This window comes from Astatotilapia calliptera, chromosome 1 (assembly GCF_900246225.1).
Source record: "Astatotilapia calliptera chromosome 1, fAstCal1.2, whole genome shotgun sequence".
Lineage (NCBI taxonomy): Eukaryota > Metazoa > Chordata > Actinopteri > Cichliformes > Cichlidae > Astatotilapia > Astatotilapia calliptera.
The window spans coordinates 21,197,960-21,217,617 of NC_039302.1; the positions used below are offsets into that span (position 1 = coordinate 21,197,960).

Genomic DNA, 19,658 nt, shown 5'->3' on the forward strand with positions numbered 1-19,658 from the left:
TATTTTAGTGAACATTCAATGCTACTTCAATAAATGAAGTGTAGTTAAAGCATGTGAATAAATGTAGACTGCTCAAATCTCATGAGTTGAACAAAAAATTTAATAAAAGACATTTAATTCACTTCATCGACTTACAGTTTTTGATCGGAGTTAAGACATCAGACAACATGTTTAAAAAAAAATCCTTTTACATTGTTCTTTTAACACGTCAACCATAAGGACGAAAAAAAACATTTACATAAGTGCCACAGACAGTACTTTATATACTTTTATTAAAGTTCAGCATCAAATATCTGGACTCAGATCTGTCTGAGTCAATGAGAAGAAGCTTTGCAGAAACCACAGGATGCAGATGGTTCTTTTATACACAAGTAGCTCCTGAATTTACTGACAAAAATGGTAAAAATACACACAAACCAGCAGCTTTGGAGAGGGTTTGTGACCAAATCAGTTAACTTCAATCTAAACGAACACAAATTTCACCCATAAAAACAGATTGAGGGAAAAACAGTTATAACCATTTAACAACTATGGGTTATTCATTTCTTTGTTAATTTGATTAATTAAACTTTTGGGCACGCCCCCACCCCACAAAAAACAAAAAAAACAAAAACAAAGAAAGTGTTCTCCATTTGTTCTGTCAAGAGCCAGACACAGCTGACAGCCTTGACCTATTAAAAGTGGAGGTAACTGAAAATGAACAAGTGCAGTACCAAAGAGTCATTTTTACATCCCAAATTTATTTCCCTGAGAACAACAATAACAAATAAAGAAAAAGTACATTCTCCGACTCAGTAAGGGGAATTTGTTATGAAAGACTGAAACATGTGGAGAGCTGGACCCGGAGCCCACTGAGGAACCATGTGACCTGCACCCTGAAACAGATCAAAGCAGTATTTTGAGTAACTGCGACATCTTCACATAAAACAAACCGACAATGCAAAAGCATTAATGCTTACCTTAACAGTCAGAAAAGTGATGTTTCCAAACATCTGATAAAAGCCAGCAATTTGGTCCTCATGAATCCAGGTTTGGTATTTAGTAGTTGCCTAAGAACATTTTAGTACAAGTAGTGCCTGTCATTGGTGTGAAAAAGTATAATTTATGAATGTAGAATTAAAGCTACCTTCAAGCCGAGATCCTCCACGAACCACTGGTCGCCCAGAAAGTTGCAGGCCATGTCGGTGTCTCCGTTATAGACGAGCGCACGGAGGCCCAGAGAGAGCAGCTTCAGGTACACGTCCTTCATTGTTGCATACAGCACTTTGTACTGCGCTCCAACTTTATCACTGCAACAAATACATACTTATCACGGAAATCACACCATGCTAATTACAATCATACTCTGCATTTAGTCATTAGCTATTCATTTGTGCTTTTTTTGTCCTGTCTACCTCCCCTCACCCCCATTGGTAGTGTCAGCTGGCCGCCCCTCCCCGAGCCTTCTTCTGCTGGAGGTTTCTTCCTGTTAAAAGGGAGTTTTTTCTTCCCACTGTCACCAAGTCCTTGCTAACAGGGGGTTGTCTCATTGTTTGGGTTTTTCTATTATTTTAGGGTCTTTACCTTACAAAAGAAAGTACAACAACAGGAGGCTGTTGCCTGATTTGGTGCTATATAAATATAACTGATCTGAAGTGAACTGAACTAAGATAATGCTTTAAATGCGAGGGTCCTGGAAAGTTATACTGCCTTTGAGAAAGGTGTAGATTTCTTAAAAAGTGAAACTTAATCTTCATTTCACCTTCCATCAACACCACCGTCCACACCAGGATTTATTTGAACTTGCTGTTATTGGCAGAAATGCTGATATATGTGAGGATGTATACATATAGAAGCCTCAGTGTCTGAGTTTATTATTATTATTATTATTATTATTATTATTATTATTATTATTATTATTATTATTATTATGATGATGATGATGAGGAACAGCCCACCATTAGAGAGCCACAGTCATGTGTTTACACACTTTCTGGAAATCCAATAAACTTCACTTCTCAAATATCACTGTGTGTGTCTCCTATATGATATATTTAACTGACATTTTTTATTGTAACAACCAACGATTTATACAGGAAAATGATGACTATTAACAAGGTTGCACAAACTTTCGCATCCCACTGTATTCAGTAAAACTGCAACAAAGAGGACTTGAGGTGCACACATAACATTATTTATCACCAATTTTGGAATAACCAGAAGATTTTGCCGTACCTGCAGATATCCCAAGGAGGCAGGATAGCTGGAATGTGCAACGCTTTCCTCACGTCACCTCTGTTCAGCCAGTTCATCTGGGCTGTGCTGTTGATGCAGGGTGGGACTTCACCCAGAGTGGTGGAGGAACTTCTCTGTGCTGAAAACTTCAATAAACACTATCATTAAAACCCAGGACAAGTGAAGGACAGACATGGAGTGCACGAAAACTTGTTTTTGGAGGGTTACCTTGTGTGTATGTGGGTGATTCCTGTAGTTCCTAAACAGAAGACTCATGGTCCTCTCATAGACTCTACTGGATCTTCTCTGACCTTCACAATCCAAGTAAAGGGCGTACTCATTAAGTCCACTATTATAGACGAGACCAAAGGCCACGTTTACCTGTAAAGGAGACAAAGTAGTATATGTCTGAAAGACTTAAGTCAACATGAGAAATCCCCAGTTGATTAAGGCAACAGTGAACACGTTACCAGTACTGTGCATGTCTCAGAACTGGAGTTGTAGAAATTGCAGGTCCCATCCTTACAGCAATTTATGTTCAGGTCACGCCACAAACTGCACAAGAAACAGCTCTGCATCAGCTCTGTGCAAATGATCTCTTAACTTGAAGGCAGATTACTTCTGCTCATACTTCTGCTTGCTCATAGGGGGTCATATGATTGTTGGGTTTTTCTCTGTATCTATGAAGCGCCTTGAGGCGACTTTTGTTGTGATTTGGCGCTATATAAACAAAATTGAATTGAATTGAATTCTGTCATATTTTTATATGAAGAATGATATTAAAATGTAAAAATGATATGCTTCCCAGCTCCTGACTTTAATAGGAAAAACAATCTAAGTGATCAGATATTTTTTTATGTAGCAACTCAAGAGAATTCATCTCGTGTGTAATGGAGCATGCAAACAATAAACACCATTTCTTTTTAAAGCCATTCCTTCATAATAAAACAAGAAGCCTTGGCAAAACTTACTCTTCTCCAAAGAGGCCGTGGTAGTAACCAAAGTAGATCAATGACTGGTCATTGAGATTAAAGCTGCTGAGGCCGTTTCCCACTGCAAAGCCCTGGAAACAAGAAAATGCATCATTTTAAACCACATCAGTGGGCACAATATAGAGGAACAACTTCTCCTTCATCATGAAACTACATTAGGACATGAGGCAGATGAAGTGTCTCACTTTAAAGTTTATTTTGGCTTTTCCCGTGGCCACAAGGAGGCTGAGTGTTGGCGCATAAATTCCACCGTAGCTCTCCCCGAAGATGAAGAACTTGTTCTGACTGAAGTTTGGGAACTTGGAGAAGAAATTCTGCAGGGCTTTGTAATTATCTTGGGCAACCTATGATAAACATTTCACATGTTTTTACATTTCACAATCACTTTTTCTTCCTTTGTAAAAATCTGCATGGGTTATTTAACACACTGAACTCACCTGGTCATCATCAGTTGCATATTTCTCATCATCAGAGTAGGAATATCCCACACCTACAGGAGACTCGACATACAGCACATTGGCAATCTTGTTCCAGCTGAATTTGTTCTCGTACAGCGTAGCCCCATCATCATTTACCTGAAAATCAGAGTCAAGACTTTTCTATTGAAATCCACTTTACTCAGTGCACACAGTGAGCAAACTCACATGAAATGGTCCATTCTCTGAGAGGAACCCATCCAGCGAGCTGCAGCCAGGGCCTCCGTTCAACCAGAGCACCAGAGGGTCTTTGACTGGGTCCCTCTGAGAAGTTACAAACCTGCAGGAAATCAGGACACAAGCTATCACAAACTCAAAGTTACTCTTTCCAACTAACTAGATAATCTCTTGTGAATAGTGAAAGCAGATCTGCAGGCAAGAACGAGTGTAATAAGGACCAATTGCTCCAATGCACTGTAACCTCAGAGCCAATACAATAATTGAGCTCAGAAAACCTTTGACACCACTCACACACCAGATAAGACCCAAGCTAGAACCACAAGGACAGTTTTGTTTATCTGCATCAAAACCCGTGATCTAAAGCTTTCCTTGAAGTTCCTCAGTGATTTGGTGTTTAAGTTCAAGAAACCTGCTCAACTGGTTTGTCTTTCTGATTCAGGATAACACAGGGTGCTGCTGCAAACATGAAGTCATGTTTACCAGGCTTACATGAACTACGCAAGGAAACGCATCATGTGGACAAAAGCAATAGAAGCATTTAGGTGTACCGCTTAGTTATTGAATCCAATAATGTAATGGGATTGTTTTATGGATTGTTGCGGGGCTCTTTAGTTCCAGTGAAGGAAAATTGTAATGCTTCAGCATTCCAAGACATTTTAGACAACTTTGTAGGCACAGTTTGGTGAAGGCCCTTTTCTGTTCCGGGATGGACCAAAGTCCATAAAGGTAAGGCCTGCACAGAGCCCCGACCTCAACCCCACAGAGCACCTTAGGGATGAACTAGAACTGAGACAGTGAGCCAGGTCATCTCCTCCGACAACAGTGTCTGACCTTACAAAAGCTCTTCTAGATGAATGGGCAAAAATTCCCCACAGACACACTCCAAAATCCTGCAGGAAGACTGAAAGCTGTAACATACCTGGGAAAATATATATATATAGGTTTATTATGTAGGTGGCCCAGTACTTTTGTCCATATACACTCAGGGGTAATTAATAGACTCTGTGTTAGTGGGAAGAACGTGAAGGATGTACTTAGTTGTAATTAATATTATTATAAAAGCTGATTATGAGCCGATTCTTTTCCTTTTTTTTTTTAAACATTCGGGCTCTAAACTGAAAATTTAATCCGGCTCCCGTTGCAGATAATTAGTATAAGAGGTAAAAGCTCACAGAAACCACCGCGGTGTGGGCAACCTGTCATGCTCTGACGACGTTTCTGGCGCATTTACCACCGGTTCTTACCAGTAATGGAGAAACTTTCCAGGCCGTGCCTGCAGGTATCCTGACCACTGTCGGTAGTTCGGTTTGAACGTCATTCCGGGCAAGTGCGTCACTTCGTCCGGATTGTACTCAGCCCGCGAGCCGAGCGGAAACACGGCCAGCAAACACAGCAGCAGACCTCCACCGAGCATGGCTGAAGCCCGGGTCACGTCTCAAACACAAAACGAACCCCGAAAACAAATCCCTGCGCTCGGCGAGGAAAGAGGAAGAAGAAGCGTTCACTTCAACTTCCTCGATTACAGCTCCGCGTGAAACTGAACGTCATATGACCGGCGGGGTGGGTCACATGACTCACATGGCGCTGTCGAACACAAATATTGAAGTTTAGAAACAGGTATGAAGAATTTAAATGTCAGTTGTTGGTTGTTGGTTTTTTTTACGTTTTTAGTTTCGTTTTCAGTTTTACTCTTTATTGTTGAAAAACTAAACTAACTTTTAGTTTTTAGTACTTTTACTGCTAGCTTTTTCTTTGTTATTTTTTTTGTAAAAAAAAGGACATTCTTTATTTTTCAGAGTAGTTATAATAATAAAAATGTAGCTTTTTGAATGCAGTAGACATCCCGAATACGCCTAAGTATGACAAATCTGACAAGGGCTGAAACGATTCCTTGTTACCTTAATTTTGTTATATTTACTTTTAGTAGCATTGTTATAAAATATAATCCAAGTGCCTATTTGCTAAGTACATATTAAAGTGTAATATTAAAGGCCAGCTTTGAGGGTTTATACACTGTGTTTTAGGTCATGAGACTGCTTGGCGACATGAAATTGTGATAAACAGGATCTTTAGTGCAGACTTTCCAGAGAGTCTCGCTCATGTTTGTGCTGATAGATGATAACAACAGGAGACGACCTTCGGGCCGTGAGTGCCCGACGTGGGGAGCGGGGGTGTAGAGTATATTACACTCATCCTGTTGGTAATGCATTAGATTTTGCAGGAGGCTTCGCGCTGTGCACATCTCCCTCCCGGAAGGTTTTGTTGAATAAAGTATATATTTTGAATACACTGAGTTTGTGTCTTCTCTATCAAGCCTGAGGACAAAAGAATCGGGTCGATAGTACTCAATATCCAAAGCAACAACGGTGACAACAAAAGACAGTGGAGGAGCTGGTGAAGACGAGTGTCAGGGGTGCTTTGTGTGGACAGAAGAGTGAGAGGGGAGGTTTATGGGATATTAGTGAGGTCTGCAGTGATGTATGGTGTGGTTTTGTACTGCCATAAAGACAGGAGGCTGAACTGGAGGTGGCAGTGTTGATGATGCTTAGATGTTCATTGGGAGTGGCCAAGATGAACAAGATTAGAAAAAAATGAGTACATCAGAGGGATGTTGAATATAGAGGTGCCAGGCAGGAGGAAAACAGGAACACCTCAGAGAAGATTTGTGGATACCGTAAAGGAGGACATGCAGAGGGTTGGTGTGGCAGAAGAGGATGGCAGAGGAGGCAGATGATCATCTGTGGTGACCCCAAAAGGAAGCAGCTGAAAGAAGAAGAGGAAAGATGCTGGTAAAAGTGGAAGTTCAATTAAGTTAAAGCTTTTAAACCCAGAGTATGGGACACAGTGTGACCAGTTTAGAGTGGTGACTTTTGCACATGCAGTTTTTATTTTTGTTGTATCAAATAAATGCTTCAAAAATAACTACTCAGATAAGTGCCTGGGGCCATTTTAGGATGGAACAAATAGATTAGATGAGTTAAATGACAACTCTCTGCCAAAGGATTCCCAGCAGAGACATTTTGGGTGACCAAATTGAAATTTACTCCCAAGGCTTAAAAGCTGCTGTGTGGGGTTCTGCAAATTAGAGCTGATCAAAATGTAGAACATGGCCGTAGTACTAAAGGGGTACAAGGGAATTCAGTGCAGTTCCTGATAACAGTCCCTAATCCGAAAACAGTCCTAGTGGGACATCTGATCCCTCTAATGACAAGGAGCATGACCAGGTTTCTGGATTTTAGCACTACTATATCTTCCATGACTCTGTTCAAAACGTTTTTATCATTCTCAAATTGCAAATCTGGGTTTATCTATGTAACACAATATTATTATTATCCAGTAAATAATTGTAAATAATTATTTCCTGGATATAATGACTTATTTACTCATAAAAATGTAAATAATATACATTTATATACATTTATATGGACGGGTGTTGATGACATGAAGCTGGCTGTAGTTACAAAGTCAAGGTCAGGTTCCAATCACTGAATATAAATTGCTGTTTTTAACATAAAAATGCAAATACATACAACACATTTGCATTTCCACTAATACCAATTTTAAATACCAGATGTTTTTTCAGGTTTTATTAAAAAATTAATATTAAAAATGTTAATACTAATTTTTTTTCTTTTTATGGAGTGTGACAACGATTGGGTTTCCACCCGTCTGCAGCCACTTTAAACAACCACTTCAGAATCTTTGTCACAGGTTTTTTTAAATAAGTCTTTAAATTACTGAGAATATCTTTTTTATCATATGATCATATTACTTACAGCACATATGTATAAAGATCGTTTGACTACAATAATTTTTCTTCTTGTCAACATACCTTTAATAAAGCAACAGCAAGTATAAACATTACTTTACAGTACTTAATAATTATCTATAACCTCTATATATGATTTTGCTGCAGATTTAAAGATAAATCATTTACAGGCTTGTGATGAATTGTGTGCAGCATGTCGCGCATATATAGCACATTAATATGCATAGATGATAAGTTTTCATATGCTTTACTCAATATAAAATAAAATTTTAAAGATTTAAATAAATTGATATTCAGCAAACGTTCACTTATTGTTGCTTATTATGTGCTTATTTTCCATGAAATGTTACAGACATCTTTTCCATTCTGCTAGCGTAATGTCCACATTGTTGCTGTGTTGCTTGTAAATTTTATCTTTAAATGAAAATAAAGAAATTTGCTAAATGAAAACACGTTTTTGAAAACAAAAACAAAAAAATCTAATTTTTACACTCTTTTTCACACGAGGATAAAGTCGCAGAAAACCTATTTTTGTCAGTGATTCACAGGTTTTGGATGTCCGACCAGACTGATATTTTAATGTGAGTTGATTTTATTTTGGTTGGTCGAATGGTTAGGTTTTATTGTGAAGGCAGGTAAATGCAGCTACCGGAAAGCTCCGCGCCTAAACAGTTGGGAGTGGACTGTTAGTAGAGTTAGCGCGGTGCTGTTTACCATGTAAATACTGTGTTTACATTAGAGGTTAAGAACGGATATATTTACTTGTCCGCCAAAACCTTTGTCTCAGTTTAAACACTGAAATCGGCTGTCGTTGTTGGGCTTGCTAACGTTAGCGACTCTACGCTGCTACTTCCTCCAGCCATCAAGGTAAACACAATTGTTTTGTCTTACGCTCGTCGCTTTTTGTGTTCGTGTGGAAGTGATCTTTAGAAAAACTAAAGGCTTTTACCAGTTTGCAGGATAAACTAAACCTCCTAAACAGCTACTTTCGAGTGAAAAGCTAAACATCTTTTTGCATTTCCGATACAGTGTTTTCATAATAAATCAGCCCCAGGTAGCACTTATGGTGAAGGTGAATGTAAATCTAAAGAGCTCGACATTTATTGATTAGCCAAAGCGCTTATTAGACAGATATACCTGAAAACCCGACAAAGCAACGGCAGAGAGCATACACAGAAAACACTGAGAATATTTTATTTCGAAGGGAACTCTGCAGCTGTGTGAGGCGGGCTCATTCAAAGATCGGAGAGGCCCCATCTCGGGTTCATTTGTTTTGTGTTCCTGCCCAGCAGCAGCTATGGATCCTGAAGATAGCCCACACAGCCCGGACGAAGACACCAGCATGCCAGAACAACACCCCAAATACAAGAGGAGTCAGAGGAGTCTTCATGTGCTCACCACGAAGTTTGTCCAGTTACTGCAAGAGTCTAAAAGCGGCGAGCTGGACCTGAGAGACGTAAGTGAGCCCACACAATACAGTAAACACCTAGGCCAGCATGTTGCATCAAATTATACGTGTGTGTTGTACAGTATTTTATAGCTTTGAAACTTTAGATTTGTGCTACTTTATACTGTATGCCTGCCATTTTTAAACTTCAGGCCTCCGTGGCCTAGTTTTCCTTTGTGTTTTCATTACTTCATTTTGGTCCTCAGAGGATTTACTGGTTGACCTGATCCTTCATCAAGAGGTTTAGGAACACAGAGTACATAAATGAAGGGAGCACAGTAAATACTTCAGTTTACTTTTTAAATGTAAACACAGTGGGTCTCAAAATCGAAAAATGTGCATATTTAATAAAATTATTCTCTAAGTCATCTGGATACTTTTGATTTTGTTTTATTCCGATTATGCTATTTCTTTGCAACTTGATATTTTTTCAATCCAGGATGAATTTAGCATGAAAACAGCATTTTCTCCATTTTTGTGACGAAAAATTTAAAGTTAAAGATGTTCTGCATGTTTTACTTTACATGTGATGATTTGGGATAGAATGACTCTTGTCCTGTAGGTTATAGACTTTTTAAATTTTAGATTAATATATCATTATATTTTTAAAATCTTATAAGAATAATTTCAGTTAACTGATTAAAAAAAAGAAGAAAGTATTTATTATAAATAAATACTTGATGTCCACTGTGAGCGACTATCTTTGAACAGAGGCGGTGGCTTACGATACCAACTGTCTGCCATCTATAATCCAGTTTTGAGATCCCGTCCCAGATGCCTTAACGGCCACTCACATCCTGGGCCATCTGACCTCAGGAAATCACATGATGCGGTGGGGCCAGGTTTCACAATGAGCCCACCCGAAACCGTGGCTGATTGTCACCCACACCCGCTTTCACACCTTGGCTCATGTGATTAGGTAGAGGATCATCAGGGGGTCCTTTTGTCCCTCCTTGGGGGGATACACCCACAGGGTTTAAATCTGGGACTCTCCACCTTTTTACCCTAGAACTGAAGAAACTTCTCGGATGAGAGGTGAAACATCTTCAAGCAACCTAAAGAAGAAGATGACTGAGAACCTTCACAGTAGGGCTGTTCGATATAACGATATATATCAAATGACGATATAAAAATGTCTATCGTTTCCTATTACGCTATCGTTTGTTTCGTGATGTCGTAAAATAAACTGTTTACAGCAGTATTTTTCATCGTTTTGACGGTCACCTTAGTGGCTATATTAATTTCTTAAAGTTCTCTCTTTCTCTTATATTTAATATAACCACACTATGGGCGGGCAAGTGCCTGTTTTTACGTGTTTTCGTTAGCAACAATGACGGTAAAACCATCGCGTGGTTCCGCTGTACGCTTGTTTGTTTTCCACGTAAACCTTTCACAATAAAGCTCAAGATCCTGTTGAGACTTTTCAAAACAAACTGAATCACATGAGAGAGTATGCAGAGTTTACAGATGAGAAGCAAACAAAGAGCCGTCAGACTCAAACTATATGTATACACCTGCCCGCCTTCGTAAACAACTAAATGCTATGTTGCCCTATCATTTTTTGATTGGTCCACATGGTATATTTTTTCACCAATAGGAAAGGCTGGGGGAGTTGGGAGGGGGACTGAGTGCTTTCTAGTGTTTTTCCTTATAAAAACCGTTTCTTCCCGCAGTAAATATAAACAACGATAGTATTCAGGAAGAAAACCTGCATATATTATACTGAACATAAAGTTGTTTGCAAAACTTGTGCATAATTTTTACAAATGTACAACTTCTATTCGCATTTCAAGTTATGAAAACAATTCCTTAAACATGTTTGTGGCTTTTACAGTAAAAATGACAAGTATTTTCTACTCGGATTTTGAATTTTTTTTGTCTGAATTTAGATCTATTGTGCAAATATAGTATAAATGAAAAATTAACTCAAATTTCAGATATTTGAGGTTGTGCCAAAAAAAAAAAAAGAAGATTTTTTTAAAGGTGAAATATAGAGGTAAAATCTAAAGTAGTCAAAAACGGCCAATTATACTCTGGACCCCAGAGGGTTACTAAATACATTTACATGTCTTGGTGACTGCAGCTGGAACCTTGGCAAAAAGTGTATGTGTGTGTGTGGAATGCTAGCTACCAGCATTCATAATATAATAGTTACAATAGCAACAGTAACCAGGGGGGTGGGGCTTAAATGACAGAACAAAGACAGGCTACCATGATGTCACATGCCAGGCCACTATGATGTCACATGCCAGGCCACCATGATGTCACATGCCAGGCCATAAAAATCTATAAATAGGGGTGCCTCGACACACAGTTGTAGAATTCCCTTGCAGGTGAATTTAAGCTAGCGATTGAATTGTGTTTTCAGATGAAAGCGCTTATAACCTTCTCCCAAAGTAGAGTACTCTTCCTCCACCCAAACCTAAAATGTATATTTCTAAATACAGGGAAGCAATTGTATTAGAAAATAAATATAAAAATGAACACAGGACCATGGTGCCAAGAACAGTTAAGGCCCCATCTCATCGCGAAATGTGCCCACAGAGGCCAGAAGGCGAAAAACCTGAACACACATTCAGGAAAAAACCAGAACACACAGGCATGAAGAAAGTCATGGCTCAACCTGCTTGTGTGGATACACGCAAAGGGGACAAGCAGCTCCTTGAGAAATCTGGACTTGTCCCCTTTTATTTACAGAAAAACGATTACGGAATCGTTCCAGGCTACCTGCGTAGAAGAAAGGCAGAGAAAGAAAAGGCTAAGCAGGACAATGATGCCTGGTTAACAAAACAACAGGAAACAGTTAAACCACTGGCCGAACAGGAGAAACAAAACATTCTCCAGGGCCTAAAGAGGAGGTTTAATGAGCTAAACTTTGAATATCAATCCCTCCCTTTTACTATCTCCCCTTCACAGCACAAAAAATACAATTACAAAATGTTTCTCGAAGAGGCAATGAGTCAAGTTGAAAAAGACATTGCCCTTTTTGAGGAACATAAATACATTTACGTAGGCAGGGAAGATGCATCTGACGAACAACAGTTACAGCGGACTCCACTGCCACCCATTAGACCGAAAAAGACAAAGTTGACACCCGCTCCTCAAGTCACACAACCAACGAAAAAGGAAACTTTCTCGACCGACAACCTACCACCTTTTTGTAGGATGTGTGTTCCACCTATATCCAGAAGTGGAAAGCAACCTATTCCCATGACTGAGAACCTTCACAGACAACCGATTCCCACCCAATCAGTTATAATTCCACAACCTAGTCCTGTCCCTCTGCCACCTATTTGTAAAAAAGCTGAATCTACACCCCGACCACCTGTAAGACCTCCAATGAAACGAGGTGTAACACCCATCCTTCCACCCATTTCCACCAAAAAGCTGTAGTGCTGTACCGTTAGAGTAGTTTTTTAACTACCTAACCCCCAACCGGTCTTGACAGAAGCCGCACCATCTGAGCCTGGTTCTGTCGAAGGTTTCTTCTTTTTAAGACAAAGGAGTTTTTCCTTCCCACCGTCGCCCAGTGCTTGCTCAGATGGGATCATTTGATTGTTGGGGTTTTCTTAAACATAAATTGGCCTATTGAAAAAATGTAGTGTTTCTTACTACATTTTATTTTCAATAGACCAATTTATGTTCAAAAAAAAAAAATTACAGCAGAAAAGAAAGCATGGGAGACATCTGATGCATTTCATTGCTTTTTAAAAAATAATTTATAATTTATCTGGAACAAATAAAAGAAAGTAAAAATAATCTTTTGTGGATTCTTTTTCTTCAATAAGTAGTAGAATAGGCAGTTCTTTATACATAAAGCATAGTGTTTTGTTAAAAAATAAAGTGGCACAGCGGCATTGTGGTAAAGGCCTGTGTTTTTTACCATCAGCGTGACAGCACCGTGCCGCCTTTGCAGTTTTAAGGCCCAGGGAAACAAGCCTGCCAGCGCTCTGTAGCGGCTGTGACCGCTGCCGATAAGGAAAGGCTGCTCTTCATAGAGGACTCAAGCTCGGGGAAACGTTTTCTGGTCGACTCTGGCTCCCAGAAGAGCCTCTGGAACTCTTGTGTCGTCTTTACAATGGTATATTATTTAATCTCAAAAAAAATTTTAAAAATTAAAAAAAATTGGAGATTTCCCGCATCACATAACATGTGCAGGTACACTGGTACAGCACATGTGAGCGAAATTCTTATGTGTGTGCAACAGAGGTGTGCAAAATACAATAACATAAGAACAAGAAAAATATACGAATGGGTAAATCTGAGAATTATAAGAATAAATATATGTACAAATATAAGAGTGTATGTTAGGGCCCTTCGATATAACGATATATATCAAATGACGATATAAACATGTCTATCGTTTCCTATTACGCTCTCGTTTGTTTCGTGATGTCGTAAAATAAACTGTTTACAGCAGTATTTTTCATCGTTTTGACGGTCACCTTAGTGGCTATATTAATTTCTTAAAGCTCTCTCTTTCTCTTATATTTAATATAACCACACTATGGGCGGACAAGTGCCTGTTTTTACGTGTTTTCGTTAGCAACAATGACGGTAAAACCATCGCGTGGCTCCGCTGTACGCTTGTTTGTTTTCCAGGTAAACCTTTCACAATAAAGCTCAAGATCCTGTTGAGACTTTTCAAAATAAACTGAATCACATGAGAGAGTATGCAGAGTTTACAAATGAGAAGCAAAAAAAGAGCCGTCAGACTCAAACTTTGAGAGAAAATGGTGGCTGTTACAACTTATGTCTAAAAATGTATAGTTTCATGCATCAGTTAAAACACTCGAATCCAGGTAAAGGACGCCCAGCTGAAAAAACTAAACGCAAGTCGAGTTGCCAGAGATTCACAGAATTTACAGAAAATATTACATTTTTGTGATTTATATCGTTGTCAGGACGATAAATGTCTTATATCGGGATATGAGATTTTTGTCATATCGCACAGCCCTACTTCACAGACATATTGTAAATAAATTGCAGTACCTTCAAGGCTCACAAGGGGGCGACCGGTCACACTTTAATACATACTATCATCATCTGGTTACTGTAATGCAGATCTTCTGCTTCGTATATATTAAATTAAGAGAGCCATACTAGCTTTGCTAAAGTAAGTGAAGGACCACACACTGCATAACTGAATTGACACATTGTTACAGGTTAGAATGCAAACATTACATCATTCATCTAACATGCTAAATAAACATTTAAATTAGTCTGTTTGTTGCCATTTTTTTGATATACACCACTAGATCTGTCACTAATGAAGCAAACTGGATTGAAGCCAAGTTAAATAGCAATAAAAACACACTGCATCTTGAGATTCCTAAGCACGTATTTATTTATTTATTTAAATTTTTGGGCTTTGTTTTGTTTGTGTTTTAGCATGCGGCAGCCCTTATTTGGCATGATCTGTGGGGCCTCGGGCTGTCCTTTCCCCATGTGTGGGTTTAGGGTTCGATTTCTTTAAAGTTCTTTAAGATGTTTTCTCTGATTTAAAGTCCATGGATTGTTCTGGCTACATTTTGGCATACATTTAAAAATTACACTTCATTTGTTAAGCAAAAGCTTTTGCTTCAGGAAATAAATAAGTGCATTAAACCCCACAAGAACAGCAGCTCGATTTTGTTAACATTGTGAGTGTAAAAATTAAGAAGGAGTACATGCAGACTAGTGTGAAGAGAAAGAGTGAGACGGAGGCAGGAGACCAGCTGACAGTACAGAACTGGAGCACATCTGGGGTGTTAGTGTAGGCCTGATGCATTGTCTTTGAATAACTGCTGTGTGTGTGTGTCAGACACGGAGGCTGGGGTAGAAAAAGCATCTTTTTTCCCTGTTGTTTCAGGCGGTCAGGGCTCTGGCTGTTGGACAGAAGAGGCGAATCTACGACATCACAAATGTACTGGAGGGCATCGGCCTGATTATGAAAATATCCAAGAGCAACGTAAAGTGGATGTGAGTTTTTAACTCTTCTCTTGTGTGCATGCACATATGTCAAGAATATGAAGCAAAACATAAATAATAGTAAAAGTTAACATGTTCTCTTTTATTTTCCCCACGAATAAGAGGCCACACATTGGGAGAGAATACACAGCTATTAGCCAACAGGCTGGTGGAGTTAAAGTCTGACGTGAAGGGCTTGGAGCAAATGGAATGTGTTTTGGACCAGCAGAAACTCTGGGTCGAACAGAGCATCAAGAATATAACAGAAGATTGCAGAAAATATCCTTTTCTCTAATAACTGTTGAATTCATTGCTCAGTCATAATTTTCCCCCTAGAAGGTTGGGAGTATGTAATTGCTTCTGTTTGTTTGTTTACAGCCTAGCCTTTAGTTTTCAAGGTATCTTTTTTTAAATGCTGATTTCATTTAGGTAAAAACAGGGTTGAGGTGAAGGACACACCAAATGTGAAAATGAAGTTAAAACTTTTTGTGAAACCATATCAAGTAATAGATCATGGAAGGATGGAAGTTCTCACAGCTCACAGAAGCCAAAGATTTCAGCCAATTCTGCTCCAATCATTTGGGTAAAGACAATAAAATACATCATTTAAGCATTGAATGCTTCAAGGTCAAAGGTCAGGGTCACCCGATTTAGGAAAAAGTTTTAGGTTCCATCGAATCATCTCCAAACTTTAGGGGCAATATATTAGTCATTGAGGTGCGTAAGCACTTTGTTTTTTGAGCTCTTTAAAACATAATTTTTTCAGTAAACCATTATATGACTTCACAATCACACAAATATGATTAATATACTACATTAGATTTCCATATTAACAATCCTGACAGCAGTGCAAATGATCTATGAAAACGATACCCATGTCATTACTGAGGATTTCCAAAAGGCAAGCTGATGTCAGCATGTTGTAATAAAAACATCAAAGTTGTAGTATAGTCCGTGGGCGTGTATGTGTTTACTTCTGTTTACCACAACGTAGGAACAGAATTATGTGTATTTGTACTAAATGTTTTATGCTTCCAGCTTTAACTGAAAATGAGATATTGGATATCATTTTTAGCAGATTTGATGAGATTTAATGTGTTTCTGTGACAGATACGCTGCATTTGCATTTGTGCCGTTACAGAAAATGCTGTGCAACAATCCATCACATCTCTTTTCTGAATAGCAAAATATTTTAAGTTGAACCTTAACTCAGATCAACTCTGACATATGTGAATCATGAAGATATCTGCAACTGCTTTTGTGGTGATGTATAATCCCTCTTTTCCAGCAATTACTCTTTTTTCAGTATATTTTTATATAGATTAAAAAAAATAAAGTAGAGAGTCAGTAAGCCTGAGATGGTGCTTTCTGCTCTTTGGAATAAATACATATAAATCGTGTTTTGACTTGTCTGCATCTTGTTTCTTCTCAGGCCACACACTTTTAGCAGTGCAAGCACCACCTGGCACACAGCTAGATGTCCCCATTCCCAAAGCTGTAAGTTCTGCATCACTGAAAGCGACTGTAGTTTATACTCCCGCTGCTGCCCTTAATTCAGACGGGGGTGATTTATGTGTGCTTGCGTCTCCTTTGTACAGGTCCAGAACTGCCCGGCAAGGTACCAGATCCATCTGAAAAGCGCCAGAGGTCCCATAGATGTCGTCCTCCTAAACAAATGCTCCGTCAGCTCTGCTCCTGTTGTACTTCCAGTCCCACCAGCAGAAGAAATTTTACAGAGCGCCAGCTTAGCTCTGTCTGCCTGGCGAGAAGAAAACAGTAAAGTCAGTAACAAAACTGATGAATCCAAAAGTGAGTCGTTATCTTTCCTGGATACACCACTGAAAGAGAAATGAAAACTAATAAACCCTTCATTTTATAAGTTCCACGCCTTTTAATATTCATCCAACAGTTTTTTAACTTTTAAACTTTTAAAAGGCAACAAACTGCTGTGGATGATGTTGATGATGATAGCTGACCCTGCGTGTTGGCAGACTTGGTGTTTGAAGCAACCACTTTCGATCGTGCCACAGTCTTCACTCTTTTCCCCCATGTGACTGGAATCAGTTAATTTAAAAAAGCACATAATATTCAAACATGAAAAAGTGGATGTAATGCTTAGTTAAATAAACTGTGTGACTAATGTTTGACAGGCTGTTCCTTCTTTCATGCTTACGCAGGCTTTACATTTAACGTATCTACATTGTCATGCTCACAGTTTGTTCAAAAAAATATTTTTTCCAGCGCCGGATCCATCGAACCAACGCCAGGACCAAACAGAGCCGCCCAGAGGTAGTGCCGGTCTTCGCTCTTAAAAACACTAAAGTCAGCTAATTTTACTGTAAATTGATGTCTGGTTTGTTTTTCTTTTTGTAGGAATATTAAATACAAATCTAATCACAAAGCTCTTGTCCTCTGAAGGTAAGTACACTTTATTCATCTTTATAAAGTGATTAACGATTATTGCATATTGAATGTGGTAATTACACGTTTACATCTGCCTAACAGTTTTTTCTCCTCTGCTCCTCTTGTCTCCATCCCTCATCTAAACAAGATTACACCTGTGATCTGGACGAGAGAGAAGGCATCTGCGACCTCTTTGACATCCCCATGCTCAAAGCCTGTGGTTACATGAGCTAATGTTTTTAATTGGGTGGGATTTTAAACACTGGTTTGTGATGAAATGCATTTAATCAGAACCGTGGGACCTTGGCGAACATGCAGCATTCTTTTTGAGCTTCCTGAAGATCCATATTTATGGTGTTTTCAGTGCTGTTGCTGTAAAGTGTCCAAGAGTTTGAATTTGGAAGCAAACACCAAGGGCATGGACAGAAAGAGCACACTCAGAGTTAAAGTATTTGTATTCTGATTGAACTGTCAAGCATTTCAGCTTTTAAACCAGTTACTACCAGAATTTTAGGCTCCATGTAAAAGCACAACAGGTGGCCTAGAGTCACAGCAGTTAGCCCTGTTGACTCACAACAGGAAGGTCCTGGGTTTGAATTTAATTCCAGCCTTTTGTGTGGGGCGTGGGTTTTTTCTGGGTATGCTGATGTCTCCCACAGTCCAAAGATATGCTAGGTTAACTGGTGACTGGTGCCTAGATTAACTGGCTAAATTAGCCACTATTATAAGTGTGAGTGTTAAACCTGTCTCTGTGTTGGCCTGATGATTGACTACCTCTCGCCTTGCTGGGACCTGTGACCATGATTTGGATAAGCTTTTTAGATGGGTGTAAGTGTACCCAGTGTTTTATCTGGAACTCAGCCCTATGTTCAAAAGTGAATATTCCCTTTTTAAATAATGATTTGTATTTAACTTTTAAGACATAACAACAATAAAATTATGCAAAAAGTTTCTTTGTATTTTCTGAAATGTGGTCCCAAACCATGACGGAGCCTCCACCTATTTCGATGACTGAAAACTTTCACTATTGTATTTCTTTTCTAATCACCATACATATTGATTTGAACCACAAATGTCAACTTTGGATGCATCACTCCTTACATCCTTTTGCTAATTGATTGACTGATTTCTGGTCTAGTTCTTGGACAGTTTGACATCCCTCAGCCTTTTCTTCCCGTTTCCCTTCCTTAATATGTCATTAAAACTATTCCTGATTAGTAGATCAGTAGGTCAATCAACTGAAGCTCTAGATTCATCTGTCAGGTCTATCCTGAATTTTTTTCCTTTTTCTTAATGACAGGGCTTTCAGATGCTGTAGATAGTGTTTGTTTGTTTTTAAATATTATTATTAATGCCTCTTATTTATGTTCACCTCCACTTGTCCACTTTTTACTCATTTTTTAAGAACATACTGCAAAGATACGAGTCTTCAGCTAATAGTTCTTTGAGAATCACCTCTGTGCAAAAATACAATTTTTTTTATGTCTGTGAAATTGTTATCTTTTAAAAAAAAAAAAATTGTAGCGCCAACTAAAGAAAAGCCCCCAAAAGCATCTAACACAGGGTGCCTTTATTGTCTTTCATAGGCTGGTGTGATTTAACAAATAAGCAAAAGCAAATATTCTGAAAATGAGTGGAATAGCAGCCAAAGGAACATTTTGAAACAACTTCAGAAAGTCTGGAGAACTACTGCTCCAGACAACCATGAACTATAGCCTCAGATTACAATATGTGTGAAATGTCGCTCAGATGAAATTTTACTCAGGTCTAAAGTATTAGTTTACGATATCGCTTGATTTTAAAATACCTGCATCATACCAAACGTGTGAATAACAGGCCTAAAGCTGTACAACTACACTCACATCTCTGATACTGTACTTTCTCTAAATACATCCATGACATGGCAGTGCTTTGAGCTAAATGTTGGTGTCCTAATATTTTGAAGTTAAACAGGTATATGTTTATTAAATACTGGTATGCCAACATTTGCCTATTAGCCTAGAAGAACAACTGAAACTGATGGGAATGCTGTTCCTCTTGTATGTGTTTAGTGATAAAGCTTTATGAATCTTGATGGGAGCAGATGGGATAACCTGCACTGAGACATCTAATTTACTGGGGACAATGAAAGATCTGCATACTCTCATCACAATCTAAGCAGAGTTTAATATTTTAGTCTGGACCAAAGTGGCCTCAGTAGAGCCATGCTATTAGCAAAACACTGTTGA

The 19,658-nt window shown here is 38.7% G+C and overlaps 2 protein-coding genes across 3 annotated transcripts; one reads left to right on the forward strand and one right to left on the reverse strand.

The window, feature by feature from the left end:
• Positions 1-82: 82 nt before the first annotated feature.
• Positions 83-5,419, reverse strand: LOC113023368 (lysosomal protective protein). Its single transcript, XM_026169377.1, has 11 exons — positions 5,107-5,419; positions 3,851-3,962; positions 3,644-3,781; positions 3,392-3,550; positions 3,186-3,277; positions 2,685-2,769; positions 2,443-2,595; positions 2,215-2,360; positions 1,127-1,289; positions 960-1,049; positions 83-875 (listed from the first exon to the last, which is right to left on the reverse strand). Exons 1-11 carry the CDS (start codon positions 5,274-5,276, stop codon positions 792-794), a joined length of 1,392 nt encoding a protein of 463 aa, XP_026025162.1. The 5' UTR covers positions 5,277-5,419; the 3' UTR covers positions 83-791.
• A 2,842-nt stretch (positions 5,420-8,261) lies between these two features.
• On the forward strand, positions 8,262-18,309 carry LOC113023392 (transcription factor E2F5-like). Of its 2 annotated transcripts, none has more exons than XM_026169404.1 (10): positions 8,262-8,498; positions 8,921-9,087; positions 14,930-15,039; positions 15,151-15,306; positions 16,247-16,290; positions 16,460-16,524; positions 16,626-16,836; positions 17,269-17,316; positions 17,401-17,445; positions 17,579-18,309. In XM_026169404.1, the coding sequence occupies exons 2-10, from the start codon at positions 8,929-8,931 to the stop codon at positions 17,662-17,664; spliced, it is 924 nt and encodes a 307-aa protein (XP_026025189.1). In that variant the 5' UTR covers positions 8,262-8,498; positions 8,921-8,928; the 3' UTR covers positions 17,665-18,309. The 2 variants fall into 2 exon arrangements, with proteins under 2 accessions (XP_026025189.1, XP_026025183.1); XM_026169398.1 differs by having other exon boundaries at positions 8,924-9,087.
• The last annotated feature ends 1,349 nt before the right edge of the window (positions 18,310-19,658 follow it).

What these genes read in the sequence shown, in the direction of transcription:
- LOC113023368 (XM_026169377.1), bottom strand. Translation starts at nt 5,276, where the DNA reads ATGCTCGGTGGAGGTCTGCTGCTGTGTTTGCTGGCCGTGTTTCCGCTC. An exon ending in AAGCCAAAATAAACTTTAAA is followed by an intron (nt 3,278 to 3,391) that starts GTGAGACACTTC and finishes TCTTGTTTCCAG; the next exon opens with GGCTTTGCAGTGGGAAACGG. An exon ending in TCACTTTTCTGACTGTTAAG is followed by an intron (nt 876 to 959) that starts GTAAGCATTAAT and finishes GATCTGTTTCAG; the next exon opens with GGTGCAGGTCACATGGTTCC.
- LOC113023392 (XM_026169404.1), top strand. Translation starts at nt 8,929, where the DNA reads ATGGATCCTGAAGATAGCCCACACAGCCCGGACGAAGACACCAGCATG. An exon ending in TATCTGCAACTGCTTTTGTG is followed by an intron (nt 16,291 to 16,459) that starts GTGATGTATAAT and finishes GTTTCTTCTCAG; the next exon opens with GCCACACACTTTTAGCAGTG. An exon ending in CCAAACAGAGCCGCCCAGAG is followed by an intron (nt 17,317 to 17,400) that starts GTAGTGCCGGTC and finishes TTCTTTTTGTAG; the next exon opens with GAATATTAAATACAAATCTA.